At 38.5% G+C, this 21,122-nt stretch overlaps 1 protein-coding gene across 1 annotated transcript in view; it reads right to left on the bottom strand.

Moving 5' to 3' along the window:
- Positions 1-21,122, bottom strand: part of LOC145997393 (DBH-like monooxygenase protein 1 homolog) — a 72,645-nt gene that overhangs the window by 21,107 nt on the left and 30,416 nt on the right. The window contains exons 3-4 of the mRNA XM_083134390.1: positions 10,603-10,782; positions 6,441-6,527 (exon numbers count right to left, since the gene is read on the bottom strand). Of these exons, the coding sequence (XP_082990516.1) occupies positions 6,441-6,527; positions 10,603-10,782 (267 nt within the window). The remainder of the gene's footprint in view (positions 1-6,440; positions 6,528-10,602; positions 10,783-21,122) is intronic.

The following is a 21,122-nucleotide window of genomic DNA, read 5'->3' on the forward strand; positions in this document are numbered from 1 at the left end:
TAAACAGGGATTTGCGTGACTAGGGAGAGGAGCAAAGAATTAACACACATTAAGAATATAATAGTTTCCGATATAAAATTCACATCTAAATGCTATTACGTATGTTTTATATATATTCATATACTTTGCGGTACCTGACGAAATATGATGATAAATGAATAAATAACAAGTCGGACTAATTTCTGCTTTCTGGAGATTGCTGGGTTCAGTGTCCTTAGAGAAGAGGCTCTTTGTGTGTGTTTTCGATATTATTCCAGTAAGGGGTATATTCGACTTAAAAAAAAAATTGTTTATCTTTGTTGTAAGAATAAAAACTCTCCACTTGGAAAAGTGTGGTGGTAATTGGGTGGGGGGGGGAGTTAGGAAAATATTGTTGGTGGGGGAATTCCTCCCTGTCCCCCCTGGATTTCGCACCCTGGGCCAATTTCATTCTCCAAAGGCAAATTCAGTCTCAAGAAATTTGACAAACTTTATGTCCATTATATGCTCAGGTAGTCCAATCGGGACTGGACCTACAGTTTACGTTGGGATCCCAACCACCTGGGATCGAAACCTAGAACCTTTGCTTATAAGACGAGGCATTGCCACTAGAACATCGGAAGGCTTAAACGAGGACTAAAAGTGGTAAACGTTGTAAGTGCCAAAAGCGAAAGTGTTGGGAAATAGCATCGTTCCGCACATCAGTGCATAAGAACGTGCACACTAGTGACCTCTTTACACGCCCTTTGAACTACTTAGAGGGCTACCAGCCACATTATCAAGCATGGCCCATTTCACAGTTTAACGTGGAAAACGTTGTTTGAATAATTGTGGCACTTACAGCCTTTACCAATTTTAGTCTTCAAATATCCAGTGTCGTTGATTGATTGCTTGATTTGGTGTATTTTGCTTCGCTTTTCCCCCACATTTGACATCGGGAAGATGAGGGTGAGTGTCGGTATGATACAATTGATGAAGGGACACTCACAAAGAATACCCATGCCCAAGCCGGGATTCTAACCGTAGCGCGCTAACCACTCCACCACGGAGGTCGGTATATTCAGTCTTGTCTCAACCTATAAGCAGCATTCACAGTGTACAGGAGTAATTAAGGTAGCCAAGTTTACTAAAAAACTTTTTTTTCTGTTTGACCCTAGGAGCCCTCCATAAATAGCAGTTTATCCTTAAAGGATGCAACCATGCCGCACAAACTCACAGTTGTCACTACATTGGTCGCACTTGCAGCTGGCGGGCTGGGAAACAGCGAATCAGCGATCAGTTGAATTCTCTTCAACTGACATCGGCTATTTTCGAGTCACAAGGCACCGAACGCTGACTGATCGCAACTCCAACTGGCGGTTGACCTTGATGGCTATTTCTGGCGCGTCCTGTCACCCAATCATTTTCGGGGGTGCGTGGTCCGATGGGTATCAACAAACTCAATTGCGAAGTAAAAGCTGAAGGGATCAGCTCTCTCTCCCGAAGCAACGTTGCCAAGCGTACTTCTGTTTTTGCCAGTTTTCTTTATATAACTGTGTATCCTCCTGCATTCCGACCTGTTTGTGGTTCTTCCGGAATCTTCATCGTCCAGGACCACGTGTGCAGTTGTACCATTAACCTAACTGATTTCTGGTGCTGACCCGAGAAAACGGTAAGTTTGGCAACATGTGGTGTACCCAACGCTCAGTTGTTTCGTCCCGCGAACAACGTTCGGTGCCTTGTGACTCGAAAATGCCCGATCTCAGTCGAAGAAAATTCAACTGATAGCTGATTCGCTGCTTCCCAGCCGCCAGTTGGAGTTTCGTTCAGTAAAGCGAGAGAGTTCTCCGACAACGATATCGTCAGTATCAGAAACCAACGGGGGTTAATGGAACAACTGCGCACGTGGTCCTGCACAATAAAGTTTCCGGAACAAACCCACAAGTCGATATGCAACTGGCAAGAGCAGACGTAGGCTTGGCAACGTTGCTTCGGGTGAGCGATGTTACCCCTGCAGCTTTTTACTTCGCAACTGAGTTTGTTGACCCCAATCGAACCACACACCCGCGAAGACGATTGAGGGACAGAAAAAGCCATGAAAGTCAGCTGCCAGCTGAAAATGAGACCACTATAGTGATAATGGATTGACTTTGCAATTACTTCTAACAAAATATATATATATATAGGGTGAAGCAGTCAAACGGGAAGATTTAAAAAAATCACAAAAAATAGAGAGAGCAAATATTAGTTAATTTTTGAACATGAATGTACTGTACATGAGTTGAAATTACTAGTGTACCTGAAAAATGTTCATTTGTTTTTAAATATGGTGTCAGTAGGATGGCGTCCTAGGTGTTGCACACATTGTTGGAGTCTCAGAGTAAATCCGCCCATGACGCTTCGTAGCTATTCCAACGGAATGTCGTGGATCTCTTGCCGAATTCGTTCCTTCAAATCGTCCCTGGTTCTTGGAGGGTTGTCCTTGAATACTTTGGATTTGAGGTAACCCCAAAGGAAAGAGTCAGGAGCCTTCAAATCGGGTGAACGGGCTGGCCACGGAATATCGCCGAATGTGCTGATGAGACGACCATGGAATGCGAGTCTAAGCACATCCATAGACACTCTGGCAGTATAGCTAGTTGCACCATCTTGCTGGAAGAGTAGTTCTTCATCTGGGTCATAGTCATCGAGGACAGGCAGGAAAAAGGTTACCAATATGTCAGCATAACGTCATGGACGGATTTACTCTGAGACTCTGACAATGTGTGCAAGACCAAGGACGCCATCTTACTGACACCATATTTAAAAACAAATGAACATTTTTCAGGTACACTAGCAATTTCAACTCATGTACAGTATATTCATGTTCAAAAATTAGCTAATATTTGCTTTCTCTATTTTTTGTGATTTTTTAAAATTTTCCCGTTTGACTGTCTCACCCTATATATGCGATACAGTTATAATAGTCCGGATGATATCGGCGACCCCGTGAGGGATTGATAGCTGATCGCGCTACGACGCCAGAGGTCCCGGGTTCGAGTCCCGGCCTTGTGAGTGTCCATTCATCAATTTCATCACGTCATCACTCATCCCCATCTTCGTAAATTAACCAAAAGTGGCACAAAAGGCGAAGAAAAATAAAGCAAATCAATCAATCAAGAAGGTATCAACTTCGTACATCTGAATACGTAGAATAATTATGTAATCTTGGTTTTCGAATATCAAAATTTTTACAGTTCGATCTCGTCTCGTTGTGATTTTTAAACCACAATCTCATTCTCGTCTTAAATTTTGAGACGAGACCGAGACTTTCTCGTCCTCTTACCGTCGCCACTCTTGCACTTCAGGGTTCAATATAAGATACGTGACCACCAGGATGACATGCAAGAACTCAATTGAGACCGGTCACGTGGTTTGCAAGGGAAGGGGGCCTCCATTTCCTCGCACGAATCTTGATATTTTGCTCTGCAATCTCTCTCTCTCTGTTGCTGCAAAACTTTCGAGACATCTTGACCTCATCTTGCAGTTGCCTACATATAAGCATCAGGCACCAGACAAAGTTAGCGTTAGTTTTAGAAATCGTCTCCGCGCGGGGTGATCCTCTACTTTTAGCCGTCAGTGTTGTCTATTTTCATTTTGTCCTGCGTTAATTGACGATTTATTGTTAGTTAGACTAACATAAGACACTAAACCTTTGCCATACCTTTAGACACTAAAGTGATGAGTAGCTTTTAGTTTTTATGTTAAATGATCCGACACTGTAAAACAAATACCGTACTTTACAGTAACGTCAGTGATATGAAGATAAAATTACTGTTGTTTCACCGTAATTAATAACAGAATTGCACCGTGATATTACAGAAATTTCTCCGTTGCAGTTCAAGTACCGTAACTGATACAGTCATTTCACCGTAATTTTACAGAAAATTTCTTGTGATAGCAACACTGTCTATTTTGCTATTATGCATAAATTTTCTCTGTAAAAATATTACACTTTTACTGACTTAAGTTTTAAGCCACACAAAGATCCCACAATGTACTGTATTTGTTAAGGTTGCATGTCCTTGTCACCAAAATCAACATAAATTTAAGGCATTGAAATATTTTTTGACATAGTTTTGGGGACTTATGAACATAACCGCTTCAAGAAAGTTTTAAAGTTTAGTTCAAATGTTGAAAAAGGATTTGAAATTCCATTATGGATAGGAAATTACAGCTAAATTATTCATTCATTCATTCATTCATTCATTCATTGTTTTCTGCCTAATGGGCAGGTTTTTCACTGCAATCTCCAGCTTTCCATATTCTCTGCCTTACGCTTCGTAATAGCATACTACCCAATTAATTTAATATCATCCATAAGCTGATATCTCTTTCTTCCACGGACTTTTCCTCCTTCAACCATTCCCTCCAAGGCATCCCTTAGAAGGCAGTTCCTTCTTAGACAGTGTCCTAACCAGTTTCTTTTCCTCTTCTTGATGGTCTCCATTATAGATTTTTTTCACCAACTCTTTTCAGTACGGCTTCGTTTCTTACCTTGTCCGTCCATTTTACGTGCTCCATTTATCCATTTTAAAAGCTTCGAGTCGTTTTTCTTCATTCCTTCTCAACGTCCAGGTTTCTGCATCATGTAGTGCTACACTCCACACAAAACATGTCACTAATCTCTTCCTTAGATCTGTCCATGGGTCCACAAAAAACATTCTTTCTTCTATTGAAAGCTTCTTTTGCTATTGAGATTCTCATTTTCACTTCTTGTTTGCAGCTCATGTCACTGCTTATAGTGCATCCGAGGTACTTGAAGCTATCCACTTGCTGGATTCTTTCACTGTTTGCTCTTACATTAATATTCCTTGGTTTCCGTCCTATGACCATTGCCTTTGTCTTCTTTCTTCATCCCATACTGCTCACAGCTGCTGTTTAACTCTTCTAACATACTATTTATGGTTCTTTCATCCTCAGCGAATAATGCCATGTCATCAGCAAATCTTATGCAGTTTATTCTTCTTCCTTCCAATTTGACACCTCCTGTGCCCTGGAAACAATTTTTCACGATATCTTCTAAATAGATATTAAACAAAGTAGGCGATAGGCAGCATCCTTGTCGTACTCCTCTTTCAATTTCACAGCCTTCTGCCATTTCGTCTCCTATTCTCACTTTAACTCGTTGATTCATGTACAAGTTGCTTAGAAGTCTTCTCTGTTTCCAATCTACACCAATGTTCTTCAGAATTTCTGAAAGTTTAACCGAATTCACTCTATCAAAGGCTTTCTCAAGGTCTAGAAATTCTACAAACACCTCCTTTCCTTTCTCTAAATATTTTCCCCAATGGTCCTCAGTAAACCAATTGCATCCCTTGTACATCTTCCTTTCCTGAAACCAAACTGTTCTTCCTCTAACTCGCCACTGACGTCTATATAGGCGTCTGTTCAGAATTCGTAGAAGAATTTTTGCCGAATGAGATATCAAGTTGATTGTCCTGTACTCAGAACATTTTCTGGCATTGCTTTTCTTCTGCAGAGGTACCAAAACAGTCTCCGCGAAATCTTGTGGCCAATCCCCTTACTCATAGATTTCATTGCATAAGTGCAATATTTCTCTTCTTCAGTCTCCCAGGCATTTGATAAGTTCAACAGGAATTTCATCAGTGCCCGTTGCTTTCCCATTCCTCATTTCTTTGAGTGCTTGCTCAAATTCTTCATTCAGGATGTAGTATCCTTTCTCATCATCAGGCACGTCTTCTTCATTTTCTACATTCAGACTGTCTGGGCGATTCTCTGTCTGGTAGAGCTCTTCAACTTACTTTCTCCACACATTCGATATTCCTTTTTTCTCTGTGATTTCACATCCTCCCTCGTCTTCTATCATCCACATTGTTTTCCATTTCTTCTTTTGGAAGCCCAAGCAGTTTACCTCACGATACATCAAGTCATACCTTCCCCTTTTTTCCAGTTCTTCAATTTCTTCACATTTTTGTTTAATCCATTGTTCTTTTGCCCTGTGAGTTTCTCTTCTTAGCTGGTTAATCAGTATCCTGTAATTATTTCTTCCTCTTCTGTATAAGAATGAGATGTGGGATGGAATAAAAGCTTGCTTACAGAAGGCAGTGGATGAAACAATAGGCTACAGGGAAAGGAAAAGTGCAAAGAAACCATGGATTACTGAAAGTATGCTGGAAAAAATGGAGGAACGGAGAAAATGGAAGCTAAATTATATTAAGTTATTTTTTCAAGAAATTAAATTCATAGAGGGGTTCTCCCCCATGTACCTGTGACTGCATACAATATTGATTGATCCTGATATATTAGGGGTGATACATACTCACTTACTCGCTTATTTCATGTTATCCAACAAATGAATTAAGCTTTTCTTTACACACCATAATTGCCTTCTCTGTATATTTAACTATCGGTTAGTACAGAAAAGTACACCATCGATTGCTAAATGCAGTAACTTCAGATTTAAAGAGTTCTTTACTTACCCCGACAATCCAGTTTTTACTTTCCATGTCGGGTGGTTTGAAGATTTTACACCAATAGAGTGACGTCACGTCAGGGAGAATCTCGACCTAAAATAGACATTATAATAATTAGATCACAAAGTATTGTTGAGAAGGAGAGGCTTAACCAGGTCCTCAGCATATTTATCATCATTCTGAATTTGTCCCCATTTTGATACACCACTACAGAATTTGTCTTAATGCATGAGCACAATCCAAGAATTTGCATTCCATTGCGAACATTATCGCAGGAATTTGTGAACACGGTGGTAGAATTTGATTTAATGTGTGAACATAAGGCTTTCGTGTTGTATATATATATATACTAAATAACTAACTCTCTAGCCTTCTTAAACCCGAAGGTTCATGGCTGCAGCAACTCAGGCCTTCCATCTGTCCCTATCTTGAGCAAGATATATATACTCTTTTCCATCCCTACCGATTTCCTTTAGGTCCATCTCAACGTTGTCCCTCCATCTTCGTCTTGGCCTTCCTACAGGTCTCTTACCATCAGGTTTCCCAACAAGAATCCTGTAAACTCCTCTTTCCTCTCCCATTCGTGCCACATGGCCTGCCCACCTAAGTCTTCTTGATTTAATTATTCTAATAATATCTGGACATGAATACAAATTATGTAGTTCTAAATTATGTAACCTTCTCCACTCCCCTGTTTCCTTATCCTTTCCTAAGGATCTTATTTTCAAATACTCTCAATTTATGTTCCTCTTTCAATGTAAGGGACCAAGTTTCACACACATATAATACTACAGGCAAAATTACTGTTTTGTATATTTGAACTTTTAGTTTCTTAGATATTAAACGAGAAGACAAAAGTTTATGAAGAGAGAAGTAACATGCATTTCCTGAATTAAGCCTACTTTTTATTTCCTCTTTAATATAATTTTCACTTGTTAATATTACTCCTAAATATTTGAATTTGGAAACTGGTTCAAACGAGCTGTTATCAATAATTACATTTTGATTATTCCTGAACACTTGTTTTCGGCCTGTAAGCATATATTTAGTTTTCTCTTTGTTAACTTCTAAACCTATGTCTATAGCAGTTTTGAAAAATATTTTAGCATTATTCTTAATTGTATTTATATCATCCCCTAATAAGTCTACATCATCTACATATGCTAACAACTGCGTCATACCGTTTAATTTTAGACCTTCGTTAGTTTCTTTTACCTTCCTAACAGCATATTCTAAGGCAAAATTAAAGAGCAATGGAGATAATGCATGTCCTTGTTTTAGCCCATCATGAATTGTAAATTTGTCAGACACATTAATACCCACAAGAATTTTACTATCTGTTTCACTGGTCCATACTTTTATCATACTAACAAGCTTCTTAGGTATTCCAAACTCTACTAATATATTATATAATTTATATCTTTTGACCGAATCATATGCTTTTTTGAAATCAATGAATAGCTGATGGACATTTTGATTATATTCCCACTTTTGTTCAAGTGTCTGTCTAATGTGAAAAAATTGATCTGTAGTTGATCTGTTACGTTAAAATCCACATTGATAATTACCTATAATCTCATTAGCATATGGGTTAGTCTTGTTAAAAGAATGTTAGATAATATTTTATATGTTGTTGAGAGTAGAGAAATTCCACGGTAATTATTGCAGTTCATTTTATCACCTTTTTTAAACACAGGAACAATAATGGATTCTTTCCACTGTTGAGGGATTTCTTCTTTATTCCATATTAAACAAATTAATTTATGAATTTGACATATTAACGAATTTCCACTATATTTAATTAACTCAGCTGGTATTAAATCAATGCCAGGTGCTTTGTTATTCTTTAGCCTTTTAATAGCATCTTTAACTTCAGTCAAGTTAGGTTCTGGAACTAATGGTTCTGCTGTGTGTACTTCATTTCTGATATATCTCCTACATGGACATTTAAAAGGTCATTAAAGTAGTTCTTCCATCTATTTAGATTATCACTTGGGTCAGCTACAAAATCACCGTCTTTATCTTTTATCAAGTTTACTTTAGGTTGCCACCCCTTTCCAAACTCATTTCCTCGTTTATATAAATCTCTGATATTTTTGTTTTTGCTGTTTGTTTCAATTTCGCTAATTTTGCTTTTCAAGTCATCTCTTTTTTACTTCTAAACGTGCGGTTAATTTCTCGCTTTATCCTATTATAATTACTTAGCTCTGTATCATCAGAGTTATTTAACCACCTAAGTCTAGCCTGATTTCTTACCTCTATTAGATTATGACATTCATTATCAAACCATGGCTTACTTTTTCTTGGTTTATGGTATCCTATACTTTCTTTAGCTGCTGATTCTATTGCATTACGTATGTGCTCCCAATTCTTATTTACGTCTGTTTCATTTATATTTTCATCATCATTTAAATCCTGCAAAATATCAAATCTATTTGACAGTTTAATTTGGTAATCTTTCTTTATTCTTTCATCAGAAATTTTCTTATATTAAATTTTAGAACTTCTAGATTTTGTTGCTTATGATTTATCACTGCGAATCTTTCTCTTAATTTAGCAATTACTAAATAATGGTCACTGGCACAGTCAGCACCTCTATGTGTAGGAACGTCAATTATACTAGTATGCCTTCTCTTATCAATGAGAATATGATCTATCTGATTATGAGTTTTACCATCTGGAGAAGACCAGGTATATTTATGGATATCTTTATGTCTAAAAGTTGTACTTTTCACAATTAAATTCTTTGAGGTTGCAAAGTAATCAATCTTATACCATTATCATTACTTAATTCATGAAGACTTTCTTTACCAATCGTGGGTTTAAATGTCTCTTCTTTGCCAATCTGTGCATTACAGTCACCTAACAGAATTTTCATATCATACTGAGAAAATTTATCAAAGACCTGTTCTAACTCTGCATAAAAATCATCTTTAGTATTATCATTTTTATCCTCCGTTGGTGCATGTATGTTTATTAAAATAATTCTACACCACCTACCCTGTAAAACTGCATATGATATCCTATCATTAATAAATTCTACTGTTTTAAGAGCCGAGATAATTCTATTATTTATGAAGATGCCTGTTCCAAAATTATGATTTTCAGTAACACCATAGAAAAAAGTATAATTTTTAGTTTTACAATTCCCTTCTCCTGGCCACCTAACTTCCTGGACAGCTACTACATCTATTTTATACTTAACTATCTCACTAACTGTACACTGAAATGCCCCAGGCCGGTAGAGGCTCAGAACATTCCAGGTACCTAATTTAATATCCTTATTCCTAATGTAGATCTTATTCTTAGTCCAGGGACTTCCCAAAGTAGTTCCTACCCGGAGATCTGAATGGGGGACTATTTTACCTCCGAAATATTTTACCTTGGGAACATCCATGGCCTCATATTGCTGTTTCTTTACATGTCTTCTTACAGTGCAGAGTTGTCAACTCTACGCCTAAACCCAAATATGAAAGGAGGACCGCACCTGTCGTTGGTCAGCGGATCCCTCGGATCTAGCTGGGAGGATCACATTGTAGTCCACTGACCATACCCCACTTCTGCCGATTGTGGGACGCTCATAGAGCCATGACAGGACAGCTCTGTAAATCCCAACATAACAAAATGTTGACCATTTCACTCTCTTGGTTGACTAACTTCAGTGAACAAGTCACTGGGCGATGAGGTCGTCACATCCCTACGCATACACACACACACACACACACACACACACACACACACACACACACATATACCTGTGTAATGTTTTCTGAACGCTTCGAAATCGTAAATACGAACTGGAATGTTACATGAAATGTTTCCGTGTAAAAGTACTTTCTCCCTCAATTTTTTTAAAAAGAATTTTGGGACTCTTTATGTTCAGTGCTCAATGTGGAAATCTCTAGCTTTAACCCTAAGCTTGGTCGAGTTTGGGGACAAACATGAAGAAGCTTATATGGATGATCGTGGAGTCAATGCTATAGGTGAGGATGCTGTCAACGGGGGAAGCTTATGCAAGTTGTCATAGCTGAGAACATAATTCGTGAAGATTTTCTTACCTGGAGGAACATCATCTCGTGGCCCTCAGTCCCACTTCTAGCACTGTTTATGTTAATAATATTAGATGCAATACTTCTGTATGAAGCTGCCCTTACTGGTAAATACTTACATCTGGCATCCTAACAGGCCAAGTCTTGTAGGAGGATGGCTTCACAGGTGATCTCTGAGGCAGATCCAGAACAATGACTTTGGACCCTCTGTCCAAACCATCAGATTCCAGATTTCCGAAATTGCTAGCTGGATAGGGGTCGTCATGGAAGTATGCCCACGTAACCCGGACTCCACCTAGCTAGATGAAAAACATAGTTGAAACCTAAAGTTCAAATCACCAATCCTGAGACCTTCTGTAAACAAAACCACGTGCATGCAGAACTCATTGCAAATTCATAGAAGTAAAATAATCCACACGAAAATCCAGCGTTGTTACAGGATTCATTACGTAAGGTAAAACAACGGCCAATTTGTAGTATGGGATACGCTGCCGGAAATGACGTCTCACTTTAAACCCAATGCTCTTTCTTTTGTACTTATTGCATCACCTTTATGGTTAACTCTTTTAACCAGTAATCATTTCCCATAAATCTGCCTTCTTTCTTGCATGCGAATTGAATATATTTTACTTGCATTTTTTTAGACAAAATTATATAACATGGTAATGTATATTTCAAAAGTTTGATATCTTAGACAGGAGTGTATTTGAAATTTGTTTGTAGATTTTATGTAAATTGTATCTTATGTAAATAAAATATGTCATGGGCCTGCTGTAAGTCCAATAAATATATTGATGATGATGATCAAAAGAAGACAAGAAAGTTCGTAAATTTATTGCGGTTGGAAACTTTGACAAGCATCTTCATAACGATTTTTGTTCCGCCAAATATAGTGCACTTCGTAAAATAACTTGGTGACATGGCAAGGCAAGATAAGTGTGAACATTTTGTAGGAATATGCATTGTAGCTTTCAATGAGCTTCGAGATTTATGTACATAATGATATTTCATAACATTGCTTATTTTTTAAAAAAAATAATGATGGGAACAGCAAGGAAGTAGTGCCACTTGCAACATGGCGAGTTCTATGCGTGGGGGAAGGTCGAGCTTGTTTTCAAAGCACCAATAAGGACAGCCTTTAAAAAGGGGCGAGGAACAGATTCTACTCAATATTTATGTAACGTTCTGTCAGTGGTATCCTGAGAAACCCGTAATCAGCTGACGCGGAGGGATACATCGAATCGGTGAGACGGTTTGTTTACAGAAGGTCTCAGGGTTGGTGATTTACACTATAGTTTAGAGTAACAATGGTTTTGGGTAATTGTTATAAAGACTCGCGGAACATGATAGTACACTGCATAAACTTATAAAGTTTATTGAGTTTATTGTGAAATATTCACACCGAAAATTCCCCTGAGGGGCACTGGTGCATGTACATTATAAAATACATGTTAACATCGCACATAATACCGTGCGTCCATTTCGATCTGCAGCCGAGAGATCGGGAGAAGCGTGGCGGGCGGCGCTGACGGAGATGCCGACATTTGCGGCCTGAAATGCCCGCTTATTTTTATGGACATATGCAGACATTTATATAAATATTGCAAAACGAGCACTAATCTGTGTTATAAGAGTATGGTTTTAATTTTAGTAGCTTAGTGACTGTATGTGCCGATGATTTTGACACGCCCACCTCTTGTGAAACATGGCGTAGAGGTTTGTTTGGAGAACGTTCTAACGCTGCACCAATATCATCGAGTTTCGCTTCGGTTAGAATCCGTCGTTTTTGCTTAGGTGTTTTAAAATTTAACGATACAGTTTCTCGTAATTTAAGGACAAGATGTCTAACCGTATCTCTGTGTGGAGTTGAAACGCATGGGAATTTCTGTACAAATTACCTACACACGTCCCGACACGAGTTTGTTTTCACGTACGTGTCATACATAAAAATCTTTGTTCTAACGTGAATCTTGCGGCTGGCATTCCAATCGTCTCACTGACACGTCACACATACACACTACAATAACACAAACAAGTAACTGCTGCAAGTAACCAAGAATAACACTCTTGCGCACAGTACGAAATTAACACGCTCTTGGTTTACATTGCTCGCCACTATATTTACAACTCTGTCTTCATCTAGTCGCGAAGGAACAAAAAACTCGAGCTCGGATATTTCGGATTGCAAGGAAGCAGGGACGGCGACAGGGGTGGGCACGGGTGGGCAAGTGCCCACCCAAAAATTCCTGTGCCCACCCGATTGCCCACCCAATCAAATTCAATAAGTACATATACTCGGGGATATATGAATGATTAAATATTTAAGTGTAACCTGGTGTTCATAACATGTATATTTTACTTGTGAATATTATCTATGCCGGAAATGTTCACATATTATCAACCCATAAAAAGCCACTTTTGTCATTGTTGAAACAAAAACTGTGATCAAATTAATACTTCCATGTTTAAAAGCAGCTAGTAGGCTTAGGAGGCTCAAAATTATGCAGGGTACGATCATCAAGATTAAATCAGAATTGAGGGTGAACTTGAGGGCTGCAGCTCCGGGCCTCCACTACGTATATATATTCCGGCCTGGCTATGGTTAAAATAATCTCCAAATAAACAAATCTAAACATCATCTTAGCGTTACTTCCACCAGCAACACAATAAATTATTTCGACTTTTTAATTAATATTAGAATAATTTAATCAAGAAGACTTAGTTAGATGGACAGGCCATGTGACACGAATGGCGGAGGAAAGAATAGCTTACAGGATTCTTGTTGGGAAACCTGATGTTAAGGGACCAGTAGGAAGGCTAAGACGAGGATGGAGGGATAACGTTGAGATGGACCTAAAATAAATCGGTAAGGATGGGAAAGATTGCATTGTTCTTGCCCAGGATAGGGACAGATGGAAGGCTTGTGTTGCTGCAGCCATAAACCTTCGGGTTTAAGTATGCTATAGAGCAGGCATGTCCAACGCGTCGATCGCGATTGACCGGTCGATCTCGGGGCGTTTGTTGGTCGATCGCAGTTATCTATTGTAATTATACGAATATAATGTATAATGGCTGAGTAGGTACAGATTTTTGCAAAGATTAACGATTAATAGTAGTTCACTGCCTGTTGTGGCAATAACAGGTAGATCACTGCTTGATTGAAGTTAGACATGTCTGCTATAGAGTATAATATAATTTTAATTAGCTCTGCATTGAAATTCCAGAAGTGTCCCTTTTTTTTCATTACAATTTTTACATACCTGTCATCTTCAAATATCAATATGGCATACGAAATATCAACTTTATATTCGTTCTACTAATAAGAAGAATCACAACAATCACTACAATACCGAAGTGAATAAATTTTAATAAATCAGTTATATATGGAAAAAGCTACAGAATTATTCTATTGCTAATGAGTGGCTTATCCCATTTAGAAATCCTCTTTCCACACATAAATTTTGTCACATGAATCAGCCGAAAATGTCAACAGAATCTGTAGATGCAGCTGAAGTAAAGAAAAAAAAAGTTATGTCACGAAGTATATAGAAGACGATTTTGTTAGTTTGTTTCTAAGCCCACTTTTATGCTCAGATAGGCTAATCGGGACTAAACCTACAGTTTAACGTGTAGTCCGAACCCGTGTGCATTGTGCTTCCACCAGAGGAGGGGGAATCGAACACAGGACTTCTTCATTATAATGCGACAGCATTATGCCATTGGGGGAAAAAATATACAGGAAGAACTCGCACAAAACGTGGCATTTTAACACCACAGAAGATGCGTCTATTTTAAGAGGGCGATTGCCTGAGACAAATATTTGAGACTTTCGGAAAACAACGTCATTATTCACGGAATTAGCTGCCTTGATCCACTAATGAAACGCTGTGCAATTGAAACTACCACCTCAACTTTCTAAGAGCTCGAAACTCGATTTTTGGAATAGTAAGTTGTGGTTGATTTGTTTTATTTAAAGTCGTATTTCTGATAATTTTGATACTGACAACGATAAGGTTCAATGGTGATTAGATGAAAGTAACGAAGGGGCGAAAACAAACACATGCTGACACTCAAAATACAAACCCTAATAAATTATTACTTTGACAGTGGTTCCAGACGCCAGGGACTCGTTGCCCTGAAATAATAAAGTTTCCAGGGTATGCTGCACAGGATATAGGTTGACATTCTAGTGTGTTCGAAATGGCCACCCCATACAACCCAATGAAAAATAGATGAAGTATTACTGGTACGATGATCAACTTCGATGAATTCCTTGTGTCCTAAATCATTTTGTTACCTCAAAAAATATGTTCATGTAACCATACGTGTATTGCTTCTCCCGCATTATTAATATGACAGTTCTTCAGAAAACGAAGAGCAACTTAGCTAATAATCTCTTAAATTCTGAACAGATTTCTCAATCTTACTTGTTTATTACTTATGACGAGTGATATTTTGTCAAAATAGCTTTTCATTAGCCTAGTGATACTTAATGGACAATGAACAAATATTTTTTTTCCGTATGTGTTTTAAATCATTCCTAATAAGGTTCATTTTAATCCAAACATTCAGTGGCGGCGATTAGGAGGAGCGGGAAGTGGGGGATGCAGTTACCCAGCCACATTTTGCCACTTTTTGCCGCCGCACTATGGCCTCTTTATGCTAAGCCTTTTCTACCAAGAAAACGTATATTCAGGGGTGCCCACAGGGGGGATTATGGCGCAGGCTGCGCCATCGAGATTCTTTGGGGAATTATTTCCCTTCAAATATTGTAAAATTGAACATTTATATATTTTTCCAAAATACAGGTAAAAATTTTACACCTTAAATTCACCATATTTAATCCATTAGATGAAGAAAAGAAAGCGTTTAAGGTCATTATTGAAGGTGCGAGGGGGAGGATAAATATCCAACTCTCATATATTAGGCCTTAATTGACACGTGGGTTCTAGGGGGAATTCTGAATTAAACGTTGGCGGGGACAGTATTCAACTCTAAGTCTTAGATTATGGCGGGTATTTTAGTTAGAGGGGCATTGAGCATTGAGGTATCCAATTCTTGTGTATTACTATTGTCTTAGAATGTTGCAGAAATTCTGGTGTGGAGACTGAGAATTAATTTTTTGGAAGAGGCAATATCCAGTCTTCAATATCAACAGTAAGTCTGAAATTGGCATGGACATTTTTGTGGTAGGATTGAGTATTAAATTTACAGGGGGAGATAGGAAGCTCTTGATAAAGTGTTAAATCTTTGATTGTGAAGGGATTTCTGTAGTGAAGAGAGAGTTTGAACATTAAATTTTGGAGACTGTATTTAGCGATATGGTATCCACACGTTTTCGACCCCGAACGTGCCTAAGAAAGCATTGACATCCCGTTAAATTAATATTCTTGAAAGCCTGCAAATAAATGGATGTAAAAATGTTCTTGCTTGCTTCGCTCGCAATAATGTGTTTGTTACAACAATGCGTGTTTGGCGCTTTACTGAGGTGGATGTGAATTTTTATGCTATAGCTGCATTACAAGACATGAGCGATATTCTCCATATTCATGAGTAACATCACTTCTTAAAATATAGTGCTTAGTGTTCGTATACTGCTTATTTTAAAGCAGGTGCATCATTTGTAACAAAAAGCTAAGGAAAAAGTTACTTTCGGTGTAGGGATTACGATATAGTTTCAGGGCGCAAATTATATGATTGGGGGGGGGATGACATGGACGTGATTTTTGTGGTGATGAGCCATTGGCCTTGGGGGGGGGATGGGCACCCCTGCGTATATTGTCCTTGCCCCTCAAATGTTGGCACCCAATCGCTGCTACTACAAATATTCAGATAGATTTGTCAGTTGTACAAACCTTGTAAGCTAAGAAAAGTTACCCCCAAGAAGTAGGAAAACTCTTTCAGTCAAAAACTTGTACGATGAAAATACTATGCTCAGGAACATGCATTTAAATTATGAGAAACGATCGTCTACCATCGCACTTTCTATCATTGTCGCCGAATACATAAAATCAAGTATGTGCCTTGTATTTGCAACACAAGCTTAAACCTAATTCACATTTATTTCACTGTATTAACATACATGAAAGAATGTGATTAGAATGTATGGCTGGTGTATGGCTGCGCATGTGTAAACACTTCCTTGAAATAATTGTGTCCATCAGAGACAAAACGAAAGGAAATGGAACAAGATGCGACAATAGATTAGAAAAGAATAAAGAGGAAAACAAGGAAAGGGAAAAGAAGTAAGAGGAAAATCGGGAGTGTGAGAGAGAGGGGGATACATACGTCTTAGGTACACATACATGGTCTTACATTTATACTGCCCACCCTAATCTATCACTATGGAGCTTCTGCCCACCCGGTCGAAAATTTCTGGCGCCGCCCCTGCAAGGAAGCTCACGAAAACCATTCACTTTTATCGGTTTCGTCTGCAGTGTAATCCTGATACAGTGTTGCACATTCGAAACCTCCAAACGATTCCCATGGCCACAAAACTCTTTCAAGGATATAAACTTAAACAGGACGTTACTGGTCAAAACTATGATTAAAATGCTTTATTATCTGTGGCTCTTAACATCGTTTCTATAGCGTATTTATTTGTGTATATAAGAGCAGAACTTGGATGAATTACAGAAGAACTTTTGCGTGTTATAACACAGGTTAGTGCTCGTTCTGCAATATTTATATAAATGTCTGCATATGTCTATAAAAATAAGCGGGCATTACAGGCCGCAAATGTCGGCATCTCCGTCAGCGCCGCCCGCCACGCTTCTCCCGATCTCTCGGCTGCAGATCGAAATGGACGCACGGTATATATCTATACATCAATTGGGCAGTATGTGTTTTATAATAGTATAACATAATATGCACATAGTGTGCACATTATTTATTTGAGAAGAAACAAGCTTTTACCAGGCTACACGTAGAACAGTTATGAACATTTTGATCTAAAGTTCAAATCACAAACCCTGAGACCTTCTGTAAACAAAACCACGTGCATGCAGAAAGCATTGCAAACTCATAGAAGTAAAATAATCCACACGAAAATCCAGCGTTGTTACAAGATTCATTACGTAAGGTAAAACAATGGCCAATTTGTAGTATGGGATACGTTGCCGCAAATGACGTCTCACTTTAAACCCAATGCTCTTTCTTTTTTTACTTATTGCTTCACCTTTATGGTTAACTCCTTGCACCAGTAATCATTTCCCATAAATTTGGCTTCTTTCTTGCATGTGAATTGAATATATTTTACTTGCATTTTTTTAGACAAAATGATATAGCATGGTAATGTATATTTCTAAGGATGATATAGATAGGAGTGTATTTGAAATTTGTTTGTAGATTTTATGTAAATTGTATCTTATGTAAATAAAATATATAATGGGCATAAACAGTCATATGCATTGCTGTAAGTCCAATAAATGTATTGATGATGATGATTAAAACAAGACAAAGAAAGTTCGTAAATTTATTGCATCTGGATACTTTGACAAGCATCCTAATAACAATTTTTATTCCGCCAAATATAGTGCACTTCGTAAAATAACTTGGTGACATGGCAAGGCAAGATAAGTGTGAACATTTTGTAGTAATATGCATTGTAACTTTCAATGAGCTTAGAGATTTGTGTACATAAAGATATTTTATAACATTGGTTATTTTCTAAAAATAATCATGTGAACAGCAAGGAAGTAGTGCAACTTAGTAATATTGCCTGACTTATCCTTAGAAAAATAACATGCCGAGTTCTATGCGTGCGGGAAGGTCTCCGTGTTCTCCGAGCTTGTTTTCAAAACACCAGCAAGGACAGCCTTTGAAAAGGGGTGAGAAACAGATTCTACTCAATATTTATGTAACGTTCTGTCAGTGCTATCCTGAGAAACCAGTAAATGAAGTGGTTAAGTTCGTATCCCAGTGCAGTGGTGTGTCAGTGTCTGCAGTTTTAAGGGTTATGAAAGAGAGAATGACCGGGAGAGTAACAATGTATGGGGCTGCATATTCGTCTGATGTTCTGAGAGCGGGTTCTCACATTCAGAGGCTCTTATATAAAATGAATAGGTGCGGCGAACTATGAGTGTAACAGCAGATGATTGCGGTCATGAATCAGCTGACGCGGAATGATACATCGAATCGGTGAGACCGTTTGTTTACAGAAGGTCTCAGGGTTGGTGATTTACACTTTAGTTCAATTGCAAAAAAATAATTAACTTCTCTATTAAAAAATTGAAATAAAGCAAATGAGACCAGCCAGATACAGAAATTGAACAATGAAACTTGGCAAATAACTTTCACCAGACAAACGTTCTAAATCACTTAAATCATGTGTCCAGATTAATGGAATTGCGCTGGGGAGTCCTTCCGAGAGCAAAATTAACTGACCAAAGGAATGATTGGGCATTCCCCAGAACGAAAAATTTAGCACGCATGCTTCTCAATACACATGGGCCATTGTTGTTCAAATTAAACTGACGGTAGTAAAGCAACGAAAAATAACCTACCAGTGAATCAATCAAACTTGGAACAAGTGTGACCGTCTTAAGATTCTAGGTGAAAGCTCTTACCCCACCCCACATGTTTTATTTACTTGACGCCTGTATGCGAGTCTAATAATGCTACATTCACCATATGTCAGTATGAGATTCATAAGGAGCTATATTATGCAATAAATATATTACAAGTGTTGAAATTGAATGCAGGCTTCTGTATATACCATAAACCTTAAAGATAACACCGATCAATTTTCAAGTGAGCGTACAACTTCACACACAGCCTCTCCAGCTTCAATGACACCAAGTAGATTCTTGCGGAGTCATTTCCTGTCGTGGTCTACAATTTAACTAGGGTGGACGCAATTGACCAACCTGCCTCACTTGCCCCACTCCCCTATAACTGGATGTCTGTGTAAAAAGCTCCTGTCTGTTCCAGTATGTACAAACTTGGAAGTGTTAATATGCGAATTTTTAAAAAAAGAGGTTTACATGTATCAGTTTTGTGTGCATTTGCCAAAAATACGCAATGCTCTTTTGATTCCGACAATAAAATATCCTTACCGTTATCGGCTATTGTGTGTCAAAACTCTAGAAAGGGGGAGGGGGGAGAGGACAGTTTATTTTTTCTTGGTAGAAAAGTGAAGTTAATGGGGCAACTGTTCCCCACGCCCCCTATTAGCCGCCACTGATCCTTGTACATCAATAGCTGAGGCTGTAAAGATGCACTGAGCACACACAAGGACAAACACACGTCAACCACCACCCACAGAGGATTATCCTGACCGTGGAATCAGGCGCCAGTGCCTCGTTGGCCTGTAACAAGTAATTACCGGGGTGTACTATACGGGGAAGTGAAGTTGAGTTTTGGGTTCCTTAGCATCTTATGCAATTATCGCAAAAGAATGATAACGATCGTTTTTTAAAGAATTAACGGTTGTTACATAGTTCGTTTATCTAATTATAATAATTTAATGTGAGATATGGTTCCCTCAACACAGTTTATAATAATTATCTATTTTTATGAATGAAAAAATATTCAAATTTAGATGCCAAGATTGGTTCAGTTCTTTTCTTGTTACTTTAAAAAAAATAACGGTAGAATATTTTATGGTTTACGGTAATTTTAACGGTGTTTGGTGTCATCATTTTACAGTGAGTTTCCTCCAGAGAGTAGCTGCATTACTTAGAAGTTTAATTTCTCAACACAGCTGCCCCAGAACGGAAAATGCACTCTTAGGACAGACAAGTAATAAAATATCGACCTGCGTTCTTGTTTCACCAAAATAGCTTCTCCTTCAATTCTGCCCTATCCAATGTTCTGTCCCACTTACAATCACACCACGGAAGTTCCTTTGGAAGCAGGAAATGAGCATTGAATTAATGATCAGCCAGCTGGCGAACACGAAAGCTTACTATTATTGAATAGATCGTTTCGCAGTCCATGCAGGTTTCCTGCAGCTTGTGAAACTGGGGCATTTATTTTGCTAAAATATTCGGGGTCGTACTTGGATAGTCATAATACGAGAGGTGCCAAGAACCACGGCATTGTGGTTTAAAAGGATATAACATGCTTCAAAGAGCGATACCTGGCCGTTCGGCGAGCCAGACAACTGCAAGATACATCTGAGAGGAAACACGCGACTATACCGCGTTTGGTAGAACCTGTCCCGTTTCCCGCGCTAGGGAGCGCTCTACAGTTTCGGTGCCAATGAGAAACGAGGAAAAAATCGTCTGCTGGGGAGCGAGGAGCGAATGGAAGCCAGAAGAGAGGCGCTTACGTAGACGCTGTTGTGACGTTGCGTATTTTAATTGGCTGCCTGGCTTTGACTTTCCCCAGCACGGAGAAAAGGGAGCGACCAGCTAGCGCGGGAACCGGGACAGGTTGTAACAAACGCGGTTTACCTACTTCCGGCTTAAGATCATCTTAGCTGAATCGTCGGATGGTCGTGCGCGGTCTGTGAATGAAACTAGTCAATGCAACAACTAACATACAAGCTGCAAAGGGGAAAATTACGGAGAAAAAATATATTTAGGAAAGAATGAAAGAAAATAGTTATTATTCTCGGAAAGGGGGTAAATATGGTATATCTTCTTTGATCATACGTTTAATTGAATTTAAATAATTAAAATCAATTTTGAGCTCA

The sequence above is a fragment of the Lepisma saccharinum genome, chromosome 13, assembly GCF_977018435.1.
Source record: "Lepisma saccharinum chromosome 13, izLepSacc3.1, whole genome shotgun sequence".
NCBI classification, from domain to species: domain Eukaryota; kingdom Metazoa; phylum Arthropoda; class Insecta; order Zygentoma; family Lepismatidae; genus Lepisma; species Lepisma saccharinum.